At 44.5% G+C, this 18882-nt stretch overlaps 1 protein-coding gene across 4 annotated transcripts in view; it reads right to left on the minus strand.

Annotated features, from left to right (window-relative positions):
• The window catches only part of LOC137422167 (tight junction protein 1), a 200503-nt gene that overhangs the window by 168770 nt on the left and 12851 nt on the right, over window positions 1-18882 (minus strand). Inside the window, exon 1 of one of the 4 annotated variants that reach the window (XM_078772221.1) lies at window positions 5182-5306. The exons of 2 other annotated variants lie outside the window; for them this stretch is intronic. In XM_078772221.1, coding sequence (XP_078628347.1) covers window positions 5182-5211 — 30 coding nt within the window. In that variant the 5' untranslated portion in view covers window positions 5212-5306. Of the gene's footprint in view, window positions 1-5181; window positions 5307-18882 lie in introns of those variants that run through there. One more of the 4 variants, XM_078772223.1, reaches the window with a different exon arrangement.

The raw sequence follows: 18882 nt of genomic DNA on the forward strand, positions 1-18882 counted from the left end.
GCAATCCACCCCACGCCCCCTCCCAACCATCGGCAATCCACACCTCCCCCCCCCCCCCCCAAGCCATCGGCAATCCACCCCACGCCCCCTCCCAACAATCAGCAATCCATCCCTCCCCCCCCCCCCCCCCCCAACCATCAGCAATCAACCCCACGCCCCCTCCCAATCAGCAATCCACTCCACCCTCCCCCCAACCAACGGAAACCGCTCCCTCCCTAACCACAAGCAAACACCCACAACAGAGGCAGGCGCAGCACTACCCAAGGCGCTTGAAATGTTTTGGGGAAAGTGCATCAGGTCAGACACTTCAAAAACAGTTGTGCAATTTGTAACCTGGCTCAGGTTCTGCCGTACCACTCCGTAAATTTGGCTAAGGGCAGAATATGAATGATAATCATAATAATGATAATAATAATAATAATAATAATAATAATAATAATAGTAGTAATAGTGCAGTTTTGAAAACAATACCAATCATGAAGGAATTGTCCAGATAGTCCCAAAATTACAGTAGAGTTCAGAAATTACACTCAACCAGAGTGGTTCCACCACACAAATATTATTGACATGCAGCAAACTCCATAGACAGCAGACATTCAACCACTGTACCAATTGTAGGTGAGAGATGTCGTTATGGTCTTGCAGACATCAATGCAACTGAACTGCGAAACAGTTTAGCCGTCAATGGTTGGGATTTCCAGGGTGCAACTACATAGAAGCTGAACACGTCATGAAATTTCATAAGACTGGAATGCTTGTCGCAAGATATTCCAAGATAACGTGCTGCCGATGTGTGCAAAAGAACTCACGTGGGCAATTGGCATCGTTTGCACAAGCGCTGCAGGTGGCAAAAGTGGCACGGAGGAAATGCCAGCAATGTCAGGAGCGTCGGAATGGCACAAAAAGAGATACAAAAATCTACCTTTAAGTAAAGGGTACAAAATCAGCAGCGAGGTCCAAAGACCGTTCTATCCTCACGACCAATTCCCTTGGTTTGCCTCCAATGCCTCCTGCCTGGACTTTGTAGGTCTTCTTGGATATACCTGGTAGCAAGTGTTCTGGTCTTCTTGGATATACCTGGTAGCAAGTGTTCTGGTCTTCTTGGATATACCTGGTAGCAAGTGTTCTGGTCTTCTTGGATATACCTGGTAGCAAGTGCTCTGGTCTTCTTGGATACACCTGGTAGCAAGTGCTCTGGTCTTCTTGGATATACCTGGTAGCAAGTGCTCTGGTCTTCTTGGATATACCTTCACACCAGGTTACGTCACTCGAGTCCACCAATCCAGCTAACAGGGAAACCAACATGAAACTAACACTTAATCACGGTTGAAATAAAACACAACACCGTTTTCATCAGTGGGATTCAAAAGGGAGCAGGGCGAGGGGTTGGGGGGGGGGGGGGGGACTTTGGAAAATAAACTACAAAACAAGAAAAGTGAAGCCACTTTTCACAGAATTAAATAATTCGGATGGTTTTTATTGCACTACAAAGCAGACTATATTCTCACAGGTGCCTCCTATTAATGAAAAGCTTACCTGGAGATAATAACCTGAGGTCACAATTTGTAATTTAAATTCAACGAAAAGTAATTGATGGGTGGTGTGCAGCTCACGAGCTTCACTTAGAGGGTCTTACACCATCTTTTGTCCCTTTTCAGCCACGTGAGACGACATAGGCACATGGCTGAGCTACACCGTAACCACAAAAACACCACTTGAGTAATGAGATCACAAAGGCACCGAGTACGACATGCGAGGAATGAGGTGGATGGTGTAAGTGGGAAGCAAAGAAGAATCTCGCCGATGTAATTATGTGCTGCAGGAGAAGCATGAATATCTGTCAAATATGACATGGATGGGACCACCAATGGACTATCTGTCAAATATGACATGGATGGGACCACCAATGGACTATCTGTCAAATATGACATGGATGGGACCACCAATGGACCATCTGTCAAATATGACATGGATGGGACCACCAATGGACCATCTGTCAAATATGACATGGATGGGACCACCAATGGACCATCTGTCAAATATGACATGGATGGGACCACTAATGGACCATCCGTCAAATATGACATGGATGGGACCACCAATGGACCAACGCCATTGTGATACAGAGAGCTGCTTTACAGTTGGGTTTCAGAATGGGCCTATTCATGTTCCCATCTGAACTTTTGGTGTAGGGTGGGAACCCAGGTTCAAATTCCATATTGGGCTGGCATGATAGCCTGGAGGTATGCGTCCGTATTCACCTTCTCGGTACCCATCCTGGGTTCATATCTCCAGTCAGGTATAAAGTTTCATCCAGGTGTTACACATGCAGAACGAAGCATCAATAGGTGTGCCGTCCATGGGAAGGACGTTAAGCCGTGCTCAGATCAGACCCGTGTGCTCAGATTAGTTGGTGGGAGGTAAGTACCCCCACAATGTCCTTTGTGACGAGTAGGCGAGTTATCGCCGGTACCTTCAATATATTTTATGCCTCCGCCGACAAAGTCGCCGGAGGCATTATGTTTTCGGGTTGTCCGTCCTTCAGTCCGTCCGTATGGGATAAACCTCGTTTTTCTCAGCAACCACATATCCGATTGAAACGAAACTTTCAGGGAAGGAGTGACACCTACGCAGAATGTTTTTATGATAATTGTGACGGCTGCCATACCATGTGACCTATGACTTCTTGGATTGAAAGCAAATAATTAAAAAACTATTTCTCGGAAACTGCTGAATGGAAAAATTTGAAAATCACATTGTCAAGTACTCCCAATGGGGAACAAAAGCATGATAATGATGACATCATAGGTGAAGTGGTATACCAGCCAAAAATGTTAATTGAATTCCTTATCCTAAAAATCTGAAATCGCATGCACATGATCTATGACCCATTTGTATTGAAATATTACATTTATGACATCATAGGTCACATGGTTTGGCAGCCATATTGGCTTGAAGGAAAATATTAAATAATTCTATCTCTGAAACCACCCACCCTATCGATGCGAAATTTTACAAATATCATCTAACAGCACTGTCGCATATAGTTTGAAAATGATGTCATAGGTCACGTGGTTTGGCAGCCATCTTGGATAGAAAAAACGAACCTTACCCGATCAACACGAAACTTCACAAACGTGATCCCCTACCCATACATATGCAGAGTGATGGCATCTACCCGTTGTGGGACTATGCGGAGGCATATTGGCGACAGTCGCATTGTTCCAGTTTTTATTTTTATTTTTTTACAAATGCCTGGCCTAACCCACAGGAGGTACTGCATCGGCGGCATATCGATGCTCCCAGCAATAATGCAAACCAGCAGCCTGAAGATGATAATGATTATGATGATGATGATGATGATGATGATGATATAGGTGTTTGCCAATTGCCTACTATTGTCCTTGCGATTAAAACAAAGATAAATTAATTCCACTGGTGTGTTTGCCCTGCCCTCGATTCGAGTACAAGCTCCTCCTCATTTACATCAATGTATCAAATAAAAACTTGACAGGAATGTGTGTTATCTCCACTTCTTCAAACAGTGAAGAAATGAAACAAACTGTTCCAATACAAGGTTACAAGTGATAAATAAATAGACAAAGTGAATTATCAAAGCTGAAAAACCGAGCACAATTGAAGACCTGAGTGGAAGAAGTACGCAAGTCATAATTGTGGGCAAAGCGAGCGAGAACCAGAAACTCCAACTCCAGTAGTATGACAACAATCCATGTCTAATGAGTTTGCATAGTGTCATTTTGTGACTTGAGCACTTGTCTGTGTGGAATAAAAACCATCAGACAATTCACCGAATTACTGTGTGTGTGTGTGTGTGTGTGTGTGTGTGTGTGTGTGTGTGTGTGTGTGTGTGTGTGTGTGTGTGTGTGTGTGTCATCCTGAGACAGAAGCAATCTCAGGAAATATTTTTGTGCCATAGCCTCAAAAGCCCGAAGACGAAGGTTCAAAGGGAAGAATTCATGGGGAGTGAGGGGGGGCACCAGGGAAGGAGTCAGCATTTTCAAATGGTGCAAAGGAGGGGGGGGGGGGGGGGGGGTGAGGGTGGTCATCCGAGATATCAAGGTAGGTTAACCGGGCAGACACAATATTACTCCAACAAGGTAAACAGAAGATAAATCACCGAATTTTTGCATTTTGACAATTAATTTCCTGCCATGCGACAGAGTTGGAGGAGGAGGAGGAGGAGGAGGGGGGAGGGGTCTGAACACCCATCATCCTTTCACCCCCCCCGCCACCCTATGCTATGCTCAGGTATATGTCTGGAACCCACCACAACTATGAACATGGTTAAGCTGAGAACACTAGATCTGGGTATGCCAGGAGCACCCCACGGCTACACCTAGTGGTATGCCAGGAGCACCCGAAGGCTACACCTAGTGGTATGCCAGGAGCACCCCACGGCTACACCTAGTGGTATGCCAGGAGCACCCGAAGGCTACACCTAGTGGTATGCCAGGAGCACCCCACGGCTACACCTAGTGGTATGCCAGGAGCACCCCACGGCTACACCTAGTGGTATGCCAGGAGCACCCCACGGCTACACCTAGTGGTATGCCAGGAGCACCCCACGGCTACACCTAGTGGTATGCCAGGAGCACCCGAAGACTACACCTAGTGGTATGCCAGGAGCACCCGAAGGCTACACCTAGTGGTATGCCAGGAGCACCCGAAGGCTACACCTAGTGGTATGCCAGGAGCACCCGAAGGCTACACCTAGTGGTATGCCAGGAGCACCCGAAGGCTACACCTAGTGGTATGCCAGGAGCACCCGAAGGCTACACCTAGTGGTATGCCAGGAGCACCCGAAGGCTACACCTAGTGGTATGCCAGGAGCACCCGAAGGCTACGCCCAGGGTTATGCCAGGAGCACCCCAAGGCTACACCTAGTGGTATGCCAGGAGCACCCCAAGGCTACGCCCAGGGATATGCCAGGAGCACCCCACTCAAGGTAAGCTGTACTGGGAGCACACCATGACCATGTTGACACATACGGGCTTTATGGTTGGGGTGGAGGGGTGAGGGTTGGGAGGGTGTCCAATACTAGACGCTCGGCAAGACTGTGTCCACTCTACAGGTGGTGTCCAGTAACAACTTTCTCTATCCCCGTACACACAATCACCCTGCTCCCACCTCCCCCGCCATCCCTCACGTATCCGTCCATACCTTTTTAAAGGCAACTCCTCCGTAAGACATGGTGCACGGCCCTCCAATGTGCCGCACACCGCGAATAGCGGCTCTCGTTGTGTCAGATCTTGCTTTCTCACTCTTACGCACAACCTGCCCCCTCCCTCTTCCATTCTATAGTCCTCTCCGCCAGTCAAAGGTCTTCCCCGCCCAGAAGCTGCCCAATGGGCCAGCCAGCAGAGCGTGCCATTCCAGGGCACCATGACAACGGACCATACCATCGTCTTCATCAATTCGAAAGGGGTGGGTGGGAGAGGCAAAACCCTTTGGAATAGATTCACCATGAGTCGAACCAGACTCACGTCGTCGCTTACTCACGAACTTGTACAAATAACTTATGTAATGCGTACGTGTATTTTTTTTTTACCATTCCAGTACAAAAGAACATCAGTTTTACGAGCTATGCGTCATATTTAACCCTCGAATTCCTGGATTCTCCATAAAGAAACAAATGACGCACAACAGAGTCCTTTAGTGATATAACAGGAACTGATCATTTGAAATAGAACTACCAAAATTGCAATACACCTCGTTTATGACAAAGATAATGAACACAAGTTAATCGGAAAGTAGATAAAATAAAGTCATAGAATTAAAAAAAAAAACTTAAGTTTCATTTCCCTCCGTTTAACACCATTTCCAGCACCGATATCAATGATATTGATAACTGACGGTTGCCACACAATGATAAATTCTTCAAAAGCCTCGTCATGGCTGTAAAGATTTTTGTTATAATTAACAAATTGGGCAACCCAATCAAGTTTGGGTTATTTCGATTTTAGACTTTAGCAAAACCTCAAGATTGATGTTTAAAGCTGGAGCAAAAAACTAACCCTGAAGGAGTGCAACAAGGGCATCCAAATCAAATGGCCAAATGACCTCATTTCCATGTCCGAGGTCGTACATGATGGTGCGATGACCACTTGCACTTTGTTTAGTCCCGGGATGACTGTGGACCCTCTCGGCATATATCAATTCATCTTCACCATACAAAATATGTTATGTGCTTAAACGTAAGAACAGAATTCAGTACCCATGATGCAGTGCTCGGGCACCATATTAATTAGTTGGTAGGCTCAATAAACGAGTTTAGTTTTACATTAATAAAGTTCGTGTGTGTGTGTGTGTGTGTGTGTGTGTGTGTGTGTGTGTGTGTGTGTGTGTGTGTGTGTGTGTGTGTGTGTGTGTGTGTGTGTGTGTGTGTGTGTGTGTGTGTGTGTGTGTGTGTGTGTGTGTGTGTGTATATATATATTTCTGTGGGAATAATCTTTAGGGGTTAATAAAACCGTTTAGTAGAACGATAGTTATTTCTTAGCATTTGTTTAGAGAAGCCTGACTTACCATTTTGGCAACAGATATGAGTACATATTGTTATGAATTTTGGGGTAGTGATATATAGATTCAGGTAGATCTGCATAGGTAGGTGCTCCGATGATCGTGGGTAGAAAGAACCACTTCGATGTACATACAGTGCATTCAGAAAGTATTCAGACCCCCTTCACTTTTTTCACATTTTGTTATGTTGCAGCCTTATGCTGAAATCGTTTAAATTCATTTTTCCCTCATCAATCTACACTCAATACCCCATAATGACAGAGAAAACAGGATTTTAGAAAGTTTTGCAAATTTATTAAAAAGAAAAAACTGAAATATCACATTGACATAAGTATTCATACCCTTTGCTATGACACTTGAAATTTAACTCAGGTGCCTCAGATTTCTCTTGATCATCTGAGATGTTTCTACACCTTGGAGTCCACCTGTGGTAAATTCAATTGATTGGACATGATTTGGAAAGGCACACACCTGTCTATATAAGGTCTCGAAGCTGACAATGCATATCAGAGCAAAAACCAAGCCATGAGGTCGAAGGAACTGCCTGCAGAGGTCAGAGACAGGATTGTGTCGAGGCACAGATCTGGGGAAGCCTACAAAAAAAATTCTGCTGCATTGAAGGTTCCCAAGAGCACAGCGGCCTCCATAATTCTTAAATGGAAGAAGTTTGGAACAACCAGGACTCTTCCTTGAGCTGGCGGCCCGGCCAAACTGAGCAATCGGGGGAGAAGGGCCTTGGTAAGAGGTGACCAAGAACCCGATGGTCACTGGCTGAGCTCCAGAGATCCTGTGTGGAGATGGGAGAAACTTCCAGAAGGACAACTATCACTGCAACACTCCACCGATCTGGGCTTTATGGCAGAATGGCCAGACGGAAGCCTCTCCTCAGTGAAAGACACATGAAAGCCCGCTTGGAGTTTGCAAAAAAGCACCTAAAGGACTCTCAGACTGTGAGAAACAAGATTCGGTGGTCTAATGAAACCAAGATTGAACTGTTTGGCTTCCATGTGGCCACTCTGATTACTTGACAGACGCTGTCATGTTTTTCTGTGTACAGCTGTTCCGACATGAGTTTTTAACATCCCGGAAGGAGGTGACTGGTACTTTGTTTCTACTCCACAAAACCGGCATTTGTCCGATTGGCTCAATCCTGCCATTTTGTTAAAGCCATGAGTATAGTCCCTGGTCTTGGGGATTTATGACGACTCGTTCTTCATCCCAATTAATTTGACCTCCTTAGCCATTCCAATGAGCCTTCCTTGTAGATCCCTGTTCTTGTCAAGCTCTTCTTTTTTTTCTTTTCTTTTTTTATATCTTCCTGCTCTTTTGTCATTCTCCCATTTGTCATCGTATATCTGCTGTTATTTATTTTTGTAGTTTTCCTTTTTCTTCTTTGTCATCATTGGGGCTGTATATGTTTCTGTTGTATATGTAGTTGTACATTGGGGCTGTATATATAGTATCCTGCACTTGCACCTGTTTTTGTAAGTTTATTGCTAAATGGATTGAGGATACCTTTTCTGATTTGTTGTTTTCTTGCTCATGCACAAATCTCATTTGATAGTCTGTTGAGCTTTTCACATGCTCTGCTAGTCCTACACACACTGTTCTGTGCACTTTCTTCAGCTCCATCGGACCGCCTTCTCACCTTGGACCACCTTCTTGCCTCGGCAAGTAAAATATCGGAATGCATTCGTTTTGTGGAATAAAGTATGAATAGTTACAAGTTTCCTTGTTTTGGTGTCTAAGTTGTTTATCTCCAATTGTGGCCAGTTTATAATTGCACAGCTATACTAGAATACTGGTACTGCATGTTGGTTTATAGCTTTGATTTTGTTCATTGGTGAGAGGACTGATTTCAGATTAGTCTTATTCTGCGTAGGTACTCTTTGCTGATTATTTCACACATTTTTTGTGTTGTATTCCAAGGTATTTGTAGGATGCTTCATTTTCTAGTTCCTGTATTGTTACCTTCGCAAAAGCGGAAGGTTATGTTTTGATCGCTGTGTATTTATTTGTATGTCTGTGTGTGTGTGTGTGTGTGTGTGTGTATGTTATTCGCATAACTCAAAAAGTATTCAACCGAATTGCATGAAATTTGGTGGGATGATTGGTTATTATACGGGACACATTTGATTAGATTTTGGGAGCAATCGGGTCAAAGGTCAAGGTCACAAAAAGGTCAAAATCGTATTTTTGTTGTTCTGTTCCCTACACTCCCATGCCAAGTACAGAACAGTAGCTGCGGCGAAGGTATGCGCTCTACCGAGTGCCCGTTCTAGTTGTACTTTCATCGATCGAGATATTGTGTTATTTTTGTTTTACCAGATAGAAATGTGCATTTGGCACATTTGTCAAGGCCAAATTCCATTTGAATGTCCTCAGAGTAGCGCTTTACTAGTTTGAGTTGATTTGCCAATTTATCATTCGGAGCATACAGTTTAAGATCATCCACGTACAGTAGATTTGTCACCTTTCTAGGATATTTGGCCATTTTCTGTTGCAAGTTAGATTGTATCCATGTCCTTGTTCATTGATGAGGTTACTCAGTGGGTCCAGAGCCAGACAAAACAGGCCTGGGGAAAGGCTGTCACCTTGTAAGATACCATGTCATATCTTTACCCCTGGGATTTCAATTTTTCCTTCCAAGTGAGGTAGAATCAGTGTTGTATTCCAGAGCATCATTGCTTTCTCTATCAGTGTAACTATTTGGGGGTTAACTTTGTAAACTTGCATGCATTTTATAATCCATGAATGTGGGACACTAGCAAAGGTTTTTTGTAATCTATCCAGGCTGTGGATAAGTTGGTTTGGCGAAGCTTGCAATTTTCGAGTATGGTCTTGTTTAATAACAAATGGTCTATCGTTCCATTACACCATCTCTTACATCCTTTCTGTTCTGTCTCTAAAGCTCCTTGTTGAGTGAGGTGTTTGTAAATTTCATCAGTAATTAATCCTGTTAAAAGTTCGTATGTTGTTGGTAAACATGTTATTGGTCTATACTTGTGGGGTAGATGGGTTTCATTAGATTTTGGGATGAGAAGTGTTGCCTTCTGTGAACCATTGATCCATTGGCTGTTCCCCTTTGACGATTTCATTAAATGCTCGAGCGTAGTGAGGGTGGAGCATACCGTTGCTTTAACCAAAAGTTTGGTATCCCATCTAGGTCGGGGCTTTTGAAGTTTGCAATCTTTGCAAGTTGTCTTATCTTATCTGCATAAATTTACTGGGGAAATTTCCTCAAGATGTTTCTTCTCTTCCGTGTGTATTGTGCAGTTGATTCCCTGTACTGTATTCTGAAATAACTTCACCTGTTAATGATGGTTAAGCAATCTGCATCACATGAATTTGGGGGAATACCATTTGTTGTTTATTGTGTGTTTTATAGTGACGATTTCATGTTGTCTTTATCTTAACTAGGGCATGCCCGTACGTGGGTGCAATGCCCGTACGTGGGTACGTGGGTACGTGGGTACGTGGGTACGTGGGTGCGAGTACGGTGACAATCCCCCCCCCCCCCTCTATTTACATGAAATGGTTTGGTCCATGAAATGTTTTGGTCCATTCGCAACGACCACAGAACCCCCCCCTCTATTTACATGAAATGGTTTGGTCCATTCACAATGCCAAAGCGAACGGCGAACGGCTAAATCGCCATAGCTCGGTAACTACTTGTCCGATTAATTTCAAACCTTGAAAAGGCACATCCTCGGGTCCCCAGCAATATACCTGGCAAGTTTCAAGTATATCGGACCCGTGGTTGTCGAGAAACAGCGGTCACAGACAAACATACACACATACAGAGATTAGTGGAATTATAGATAGATAACAATCCATGAACTGTTACTCCTGCGTGGCCTCCATTCTTGCGATACAAGCGGTTGAGTTTTCACGATCAGTGACCTTAAGGTGCATAATTTGGTAAAAGCGATCAGTGCTTAAAGAAACATTACGTAACGTACAGTACATCAGAACCAGTCGCCATGTTATACATTTGACTGCCGCACCGTGCGAGCATGTAACCATCGGTTGGCTGTGTGCCCTTTGACGAGGTATCGGGATTTAAGGTCTGGAATCCAGCTGGTGGCTGCGATTCGGTCACTCCCAGACCAGTGGCTATAACAACTGTTTTCTCTACATTTTCCAAGACTAATGGAATATCTGTCACACACAAACACAAATCACACACTGACATTCAGGTAGAGACAGCAGACAAGACAGGACTTGACATCAGAAGAGTGGTTGAGTTTCAGACGACAAACAAAGACATTGACCCTGGGCGAGGTTACATACCAGAACACATTCGGTGCCAGCAGCATCACAGTGTGGCGGTACTTTTCTCTCCGCATTTAAAGGGTTACTTTTCAGGAGAAATCTCCCTCCCCACAACATGGCAACCCACAGAATTTGTACATGATCCATCCTCTAAATGCTGAGTGTACTGCGACGAAACAATATGCAGCATTTTTGAAATCTTTGATACGACTTGACCAGGGTAGGAATTGAACTGTCAACCTCCCAGAATCTGAGTAGATGCCCTAACCACGACACTACTGAATCTAGTGCAATAATCAAGAGATACAGTCTCTGGACTGCTTGTTATAATTAAATATTCTGCATAAATATGACAACACAACTCCAACAAAATACATAATATAAATAGCAATGATTTTTAAAAGGTCCCACGTCCTCCTTTCCCCGGGTTCAAGGTGTGCAAGCACAACAAAAGAAAATACCCAAAGAAAACAATAACGACATTACTTCACCTTTACACAGTATCATCTGCATGTCCCACTTAGCTATAAAAGTGCTCAACACACTGGCCAAAGAGTTTTACTAAGTGGATAATACTGTATACATATACACACAAAATGAAAATCTACATCTATGTTTATAGAGCAGAAATTTAAAACACAGGATTATCCACCAAAAGCACCAACATCCCTGGTAACAGGAAGGCCTACCATAGTTAAAATAAAATAAGAAATACATTAATCGTGACATGACATTGTGCTTTGACATGACATCGTTGGACAATTACCAATATTATTCAACCAATTAGCATTGATAAAGGATGGCTTGTTGGCCTGGAAAAAAAAGGCTACAATGGCCAAAGGAAAAGTGAGCAAAATTAAACAAACATGAACAGGATATGTGGCTGGAAATTGAGGAGGGGGAGTATATCTGCTTTGGAAGGACAAAAGATGAAAGTCCACATGAAGAAGAATGACAAAGTAACTATTTAACCATGTATTTTGGGAAATGAGTCAAAATGAATAAGCTAATCCTTCCCATTCAATGCAAAAACATTGCGTGCAACAAATGCAATGGCAGCATTAGGGATAATTAAACTGCTGAAAAATAGTGTCTAGAAAGTCTACACCCCCTTTCAAATTTTTCACCTTTTGTTGCTCTTACAGCCTGGAATTAAAATGCATTAAATCAGACTTTTCCACCTTTTTTTATACATCGTAACCAACAACCTCCAAGTGAAAAACAAATTCTACAAATTTCAGAAACTTAATATAAAATACAAAACTATAATATCTTTGTTGGATAAGTGCATCTTACTTGATACACGTATACACGATAAGTGTATTCCCCCTTCCCCCCCTCCCCCCAACCTAATACTTGGTGGAAGCACCTTTGACAGCAATTACAGGTGTAAGTCTGTTGGGATAGGTATCCACCAATTTTACACACCTTGATTGAGCAATATTTCCCCATTCCTCTGTACAGAACTGTTCAAGCTCAGTCAAGTTTTGTGGGGAGCGTTGATGGACAGCAATGTTCAAGTCATGCCACAAATTTTCGATTGGATTTAGGTCGGGGCTCTGAATGGGCAATTCAAGGACATATTTTATCTTTTTATTCCTTAGCCACTCCAGTGTAGCTTTGGCCATGTACTTCGGGTCGTTGTCATGCTGAAAGGTGAATTCCGTCCCAATTTCAGCTTTTTTGCAGAGAGCAGCAGGTTTTCCTCTAGAATTTCTTTATTTTGCTTCATCAATTTTCCCTTCTATCCTGACAAGTGACCCAGTCCCTGCTGATGAGAAACATCCACATAACATGATGCTGCCACCACCACACTTCACAATATGGATGGTGCTCTAAGGGTAATGTGCTGTTTTTGGCCAAAAAATTCCATCTTGATTTTGTCAAACCACAAAACTTTGTCAGATAGCTTCAGAATCTGTGCTTTTTTGCATACATCAAACGGGACTCAAGATGGGCTTTTTGAGTAATGGCTTGCCCTTCTTGCCACCCTATCATACAGGTCAGACTTTTGGAGTACTTGGCATATTGTTGTCACTTGCACACAGTGACCAGTCATTGCCATAAAGGCCTGTAGCTCTTTCAAAGTTGCCAATGGCCTCTTGGTGGCCTCTCTGATCAGTCTTCTCCTTGCTTGGTTATTCAGTTTGGAGGGACGGCCTGATCTAGGCATGGTCATGGTGGTAGCATACGCCTTCCACTTCTTAATGATTGTCTTGACTGTGCTCCAAGGAATAGTCAAGTGCTTTGAAATATTTATTATACCCATCCCCTGATCTGTGCCTTTCCACAACTTCTAAAAGAGGTCTTTTGAAAGCCCCTTGGTGCTCATGGTTGAGTCTTTGTTGTGAAATGCACTACCCAGAAGAGGAAACTTATAGGTACAGCTTATTTTGTTCTGAAATAATCAGAATCACTACAACTTAACACAGGTGGATGCCAATTAACTTGGTGTATGATTTTGAAGGTGATTGGTTACACTTGAGTTCGCCTACAATTGCTATTATTAGGGGGGAGGGGGGTTGACAATTGTCTAACCAAGATATTCTAGTTTGTATTTTTAACTGATTTTCTAAAATTTGTAGAATTTGTTTTTCACTTGGAGGTTGTGGGTTACGATGTGTAAATAAAGGTGGAAAAGTGTTTTAATGCATTTTTATTTCAGGCTACAAGGCAACAAAAGGTGAAAAATTTGAAAGAGAGTGTAGACTTTCTATCGGCACTGTATGTGGTCCATGTGAACGCAATAATCACCAACAAAAGGTAACGTGTATCAAGTAACACAAAGGGGAATCCACTATAAAAACCTCCTTTACATTCCTCACGAGAATCTCATCATATTGCCATGAACAATTTCTATTTTTATGAGGGTTGGCAGGCAACCAAATCGATTTGAAGGTCCATCTGTTCGTTCCCCACAATCTCTGTCGATGTGCTAACAGGTGACATAGAATTTCATGTCTTTTATGTGGACTCTACATTCTAAGCTATGTTTGACAATGTTCCACATTCTTATCAGAGTTAAAACAATTTGAGTACAATGAAACTGGTCTCAAACTAGGCGGATCCAGTGACCACGCAAGGATTCCTTTACATTACGGAGATGGTCGTTTGTCCATGTCATCAGGACAGTGGTGCAGAAATGTTTTGTTAGAGGGAAAAAATAAACTAAATTATCGTTGCTATGCATGCGTTAGATATAACATTTCAATGTCAATAATAGTCTACCCATAAAGCAACCTTAAAATCAAACATGAGTACAAAGAGCATCAATGTAATAAGTCATTAGGCCAATAAAGCCCACGCAATAGTTGCCAAGATATGTTTCTTTGTTCATAATGATGAGTGGCAAACAAGGAAGTAGCACGTACCATTTTAAAGTCTATGTTATGACTCGGCCCGTATTCAAACCGCTGACCTCTCGGACTCACAGAAGATGCTCTGACAAGTACACCTCCAAGCCTCGATCTCCTTAATTGAGAATAATATTATATTGTTCAAGAATGACATACCAGCATCATTAGGATTTTAAGATGTCCTCGACATAAGAATGTAAGACAGTCAATTAAGTAGAGAGCCCCTTCAGATATAAAAAGGAAGCCGAATATAAATTATGCTGTTCAGATATTCAAGACAGTGTAAAAGAGAGCTCATAATAATAATAATAATGCATTTATTTTATATAGCGCTTTTCAGGAAGCCCAAAGACGCTTTGACAGAGTGCAAAACATAACGCATAGCAAAACATAAAGACAATTGCAAAAAAAAGAAGAATCAATAGGGAAATATTCAAAGCACAAAGGAGGGAGAAGGAGAGGAGATAGTCAGGGGTTAGATGCTGTGGGTTAAATGTTGAATGCAGTGTTGAACAGGTGGGTCTTGAGTGATGTTTTGAATGTGGTGAGTGAGGAGGAGTCTCTGATGGTGTGAGGTAGCGAGTTCCAGAGGGTGGGAGCAGCGATGGAGAAGGCCCTGTCCCCCCAGGATCTAAATTTGGTCCGGATGGGGGGGGTCAGGAGGTTGGTACCAGCAGAGCGGAGGTTGCGGGTGGGAGTGTGTCTGGAGAGGAGGTCAGCCAGGTAGGATGGGGCCAGGTTATGGAGGGCTTTGTAGGTCAAGAGGAGGATTTTGTACTGGATTCTCTGGGAGATGGGGAGCCAGTGAAGCTTGTAAAGGACGGGGGTGATGTGGTCACGGGTCCGGGAATGGGTGAGTAGACGGGCAGCGGAGTTCTGAATGTATTGGAGTTTATTGGTGATTGTTGAGGGTGAACCATAAAGGAGGCTATTGCAGTAGTCCAGACGGGAAGTGATGAAGGCGTGGATGAGGGTTTCTGCAGCCACAGAGGAGAGGGATGGACGGAGACGGGCGATGTTTTTCAGGTGGAAGAAGGCTGTCTTTGTGATCTGTTTAGTGTATTTGTCGAAGGAGAGGGTTTGGTCAAAGATGATGCCAAGATTCCGGATGTGAGGGGAGGTGGACACTGGGAAACCGTCGATGTTGAGGGCAAAGTTATGGGTGGACTTGGTGAGCGTTTTTGGGCCAATGATGATTATTTCAGATTTATCACAGTTAAGTTTGAGGAAGTTGATTTGAAGCCAGGATTTTATTTCAGTGATGCAGTTTGTCAGGATAGAGTGGGTGGCGGTGGAGATGGACTTGGTGGAGATGAAAAGCTGGATGTCATCGGCGAAGCAGTGGAATTGGAGACCATGACGGCGGATTAAGTGACCGAGGGGGGACAGGTAAAGGATAAAGAGGAGGGGGCCAAGAACTGAACCTTGGGGGACACCTTGGGGGAGGGGAGCAGTGGGGGATTTGCAGTTATTGATGGAGATGAACTGACGTCTGTCAGAGAGGTATGATTTAATCCAAGAGAGGGCAGTGCCGGTAATGTTAAAGGTGGTTTCAAGTCGGGTGAGGAGGATGGTGTGATCGATGGTGTCAAAGGCAGCGCTGAGGTCGAGGAGGATGAGAATGTTGAGGTTGCCAGCATCAGAGGAGAGGAGAAGGTCGTTGGTGATTTTGAGGAGAGCAGTTTCAGTACTGTGGTTGGACCGGAATCCGGATTGGAATGTTTCATACAGGTTATTGGCAGAGAGGTGATGCTTGAGTTGAGTGGCTACAGCGCGTTCCAAAACCTTTGACAGAAAGGGTAGGTTGGAGATGGGTCTGAAGTTATTTAGGGTGTCAGGGTTTAGTCCAGGTTTTTTCAGAATGGGGGTAACAGCAGCAATTTTGAGGGATGGTGGGACGATGCCTGTAGACAGGGAGGAGTTTATTGTTGCAATGATAAGTGGAGAAAGAGCAGGAAGGGAGGCCTTGACAAAGCTGGAGGGGATGGGGTCAAGAGTGCAGGTGGCAGTTTTCATTCCGATGAGGAGTTCAGAGAGGTCAGTAGGGGAGACTGGGGAGAATTGAGACAGGGGATGGCAGGATAAGGGGGGGCAGGTGGTTTGAGGGGGAGCGGGTGCGGCGGTGGTCAAGCTGTTGTAGATGTTTTCAATTTTGCGTTGGAAGAATGAAAGGAAGGAGATGCAGTTGTCTATTGTGAATGACTGGGTGGTGGTGTTCAGGGGGCTGAGGAGTTTGTTTATTGTAGAGAAGAGTGCTTTTGGGTTTCCGGAGCCAGAGTGGATAATTTGAGAGTAGTAGGCGGAGCGGGCGCGGGAGAGGGCATCTTTATAGTGTTGTATGTGGTCCTTGTAGGCCTGGGAGTGAACTGTGAGACCTGTTTTATTGCGGAGTCTTTCAAGTTGGCGAGCACGAGTTTTCATTAGGCGGAGCTCAGGGGTAAACCAGGGAGCAGAATGGGTGAAAGAAACTGTTTTGGTTTTTATAGGCGCAATTTGGTCAAGGCAGGAAGAGAGAGTGTGGTTGTAGTAGTCAGTGAGGTCAGAAGGGGTGTGGAGGTCAACGAAGGGAGAAGTGGACATTTTTTCAGAGAGGGTCGATGAGAATGAGGCAGGTGAAAAAGCGTTTAGCTTACGGAAGTTGATAGTGCGATAATGCCTTGGTGCTGGGGTGGGGATGTTGATGGTCAGAGTGATGGCTAGGTGGTCAGAGAGAGTGAGGTCGGAGCCAGAGAGATGGTGCAAAATTAGTCCAGTAGAGCAGACAAGGTCCAAAATGTGACCACGGTTATGGGTAGGAAAGTTGACATGTTGAGTGAGGTTAAAGCAGGTGAGTAAATCAGTGAAGTCAGTGGTTAGCGTGGAGTCAGTGGAGTCCATGTGGATATTGAAATCACCAAGGAGGAGGATTGAGGGGGAGAGGGAACATAGCTGGGTCAGAAAGTAGGAGAAGTCAGACAGGAATGATGGGTGTGGTTTGGGAGGGCGGTAGACAACAGCCATGACTGACTGTGTGTGACCAGAGAGTTTAAAAGCCAGGTGTTCAAATGATGGAGCAGATGAGATGGAGATGAGGTTGGTCTTGATGTCTTGTCGGTGAATAACGGCAATTCCACCACCTCGGCCCTCCGAGCGTGGTTTATTGATGTAAGAATATCCATTGGGTGTGGTGAGGTTGAGCGTGTAGTAGTCCAGTGGTTGTTGCCAGGTCTCAGTGAGACAGAGAAAGTCCAGTTTATTTTCCAGGATGTAGTCGTTCAGGATGAGGCATTTGTTGTTGAGGGACCGGGTATTGAACAGGGTGAGCTTGATGTTGTTTTGTACGGCGGGTATGAATCCAGGTGATTTGGCCAGGGTTCGCAGACAGGAGGTGCGATTTTGTGCGTTGTTGTGACCAGGTGTGTTGGGACGATGAGTGGGAGTGCGCTGAGCCGACCAGAGGATGGGGATGGAGTGACCTGATTGTAAATAAACAAACTTACGACCGGAGCCACGGTGAATGTACCTGGGTCGACGCAGGAGTCCATTCGATCTGATTGCAGAGATGCATGATGGGGTGGAGCGTGTTTTAAGCAGGAGAAGCCTTGCGGCAGAGTACCGCAGAGCCATGCCAGCAGGAGCGAAGGCAAAGCGAGCACGCGGCCAAGGGTGAGGAGGCGAAACAATCGACACAACCAACGGGAGTGGGCCCGAGGAAACAGCGATGGAGCCGAGCAGGTGAAGCCCGGAGCAGCAGAGCAGAGCCGGGACCGCGCAGAGGAAGACTCAATGGCCATAAATCCGCCACGACCACCAGGAAAGCAAGACACGGACAATGGTCCAGTCAGAGAAGCGGCGAGCAAACGACGCCAGCGTCCTCTCACGACCGGACCGGAAAACGGAAGTGATATATCATTGTACAACATTTCTCATTAATAACTTGATAACTCCTTAACCCGGGTACGAGTACGGACGGACACGTTACCTCTCCTGCTGATGAAGTTTCAAACCGCGTAAGCACTTCCGCGAACTGCCACAGTACCCTATGCTCATAGGTCTACATTTGGTCTTTTCGGCAATTTAAAGTGCGAGCAACATCTACAAGTTTGAGTAGCATTTGTCATGAACATGCATCTCGAAAAATTGGGCTATTTCCATGATGTAGAAAGCAAACATGGACAAAATTCCATCAATATCCCAAAAGTGCAGGGGAATACGCAAGCACACACAAGGAATCAGACACCTTGTAATCGCCTCCTTTCCAATGTATAAATTCCTGTCTCCCTCAACTGTTCCACATAGCTTAGTCCAGCTAGCCTTGGAATCAATCTAGTAGCTCGCCACAGTACCCTATGCTATATCCTTCCTTTGATATAGCTGCTTCTAGATGATGTGCCTATTCTAGATGTACATTGCACACAAAATTATAGACGATGCCTCCGATTAAAGCAACCTTAAAGCATTTGGGTCTTTGTTATTATAGAGGCCGGTGTGTGTGTGTATGTGTATGTGTATGTGTATGTGTATGTGTATGTGTATGTGTATGTGTATGTGTATGTGTGTGTGTGTGTGTGTGTGTGTGTGTGTGTGTGTGTGTGTGTGTGTGTGCCCCGGTTTAGAATAGGTACACCGTATCCCTGCGTTTCGTAAGAGGCGACTAAAGGGTTGGTGTCAGGAAGGGCATCCGGCCATAAAAACCTTGCCTCACAAAGGGAACCATGATGATCGTCATGGGGCC

The sequence above is a fragment of the Myxine glutinosa genome, chromosome 2 (genome assembly GCF_964187855.1).
Source record: "Myxine glutinosa chromosome 2, kmMyxGlut1.1, whole genome shotgun sequence".
NCBI lineage: Eukaryota > Metazoa > Chordata > Myxini > Myxiniformes > Myxinidae > Myxine > Myxine glutinosa.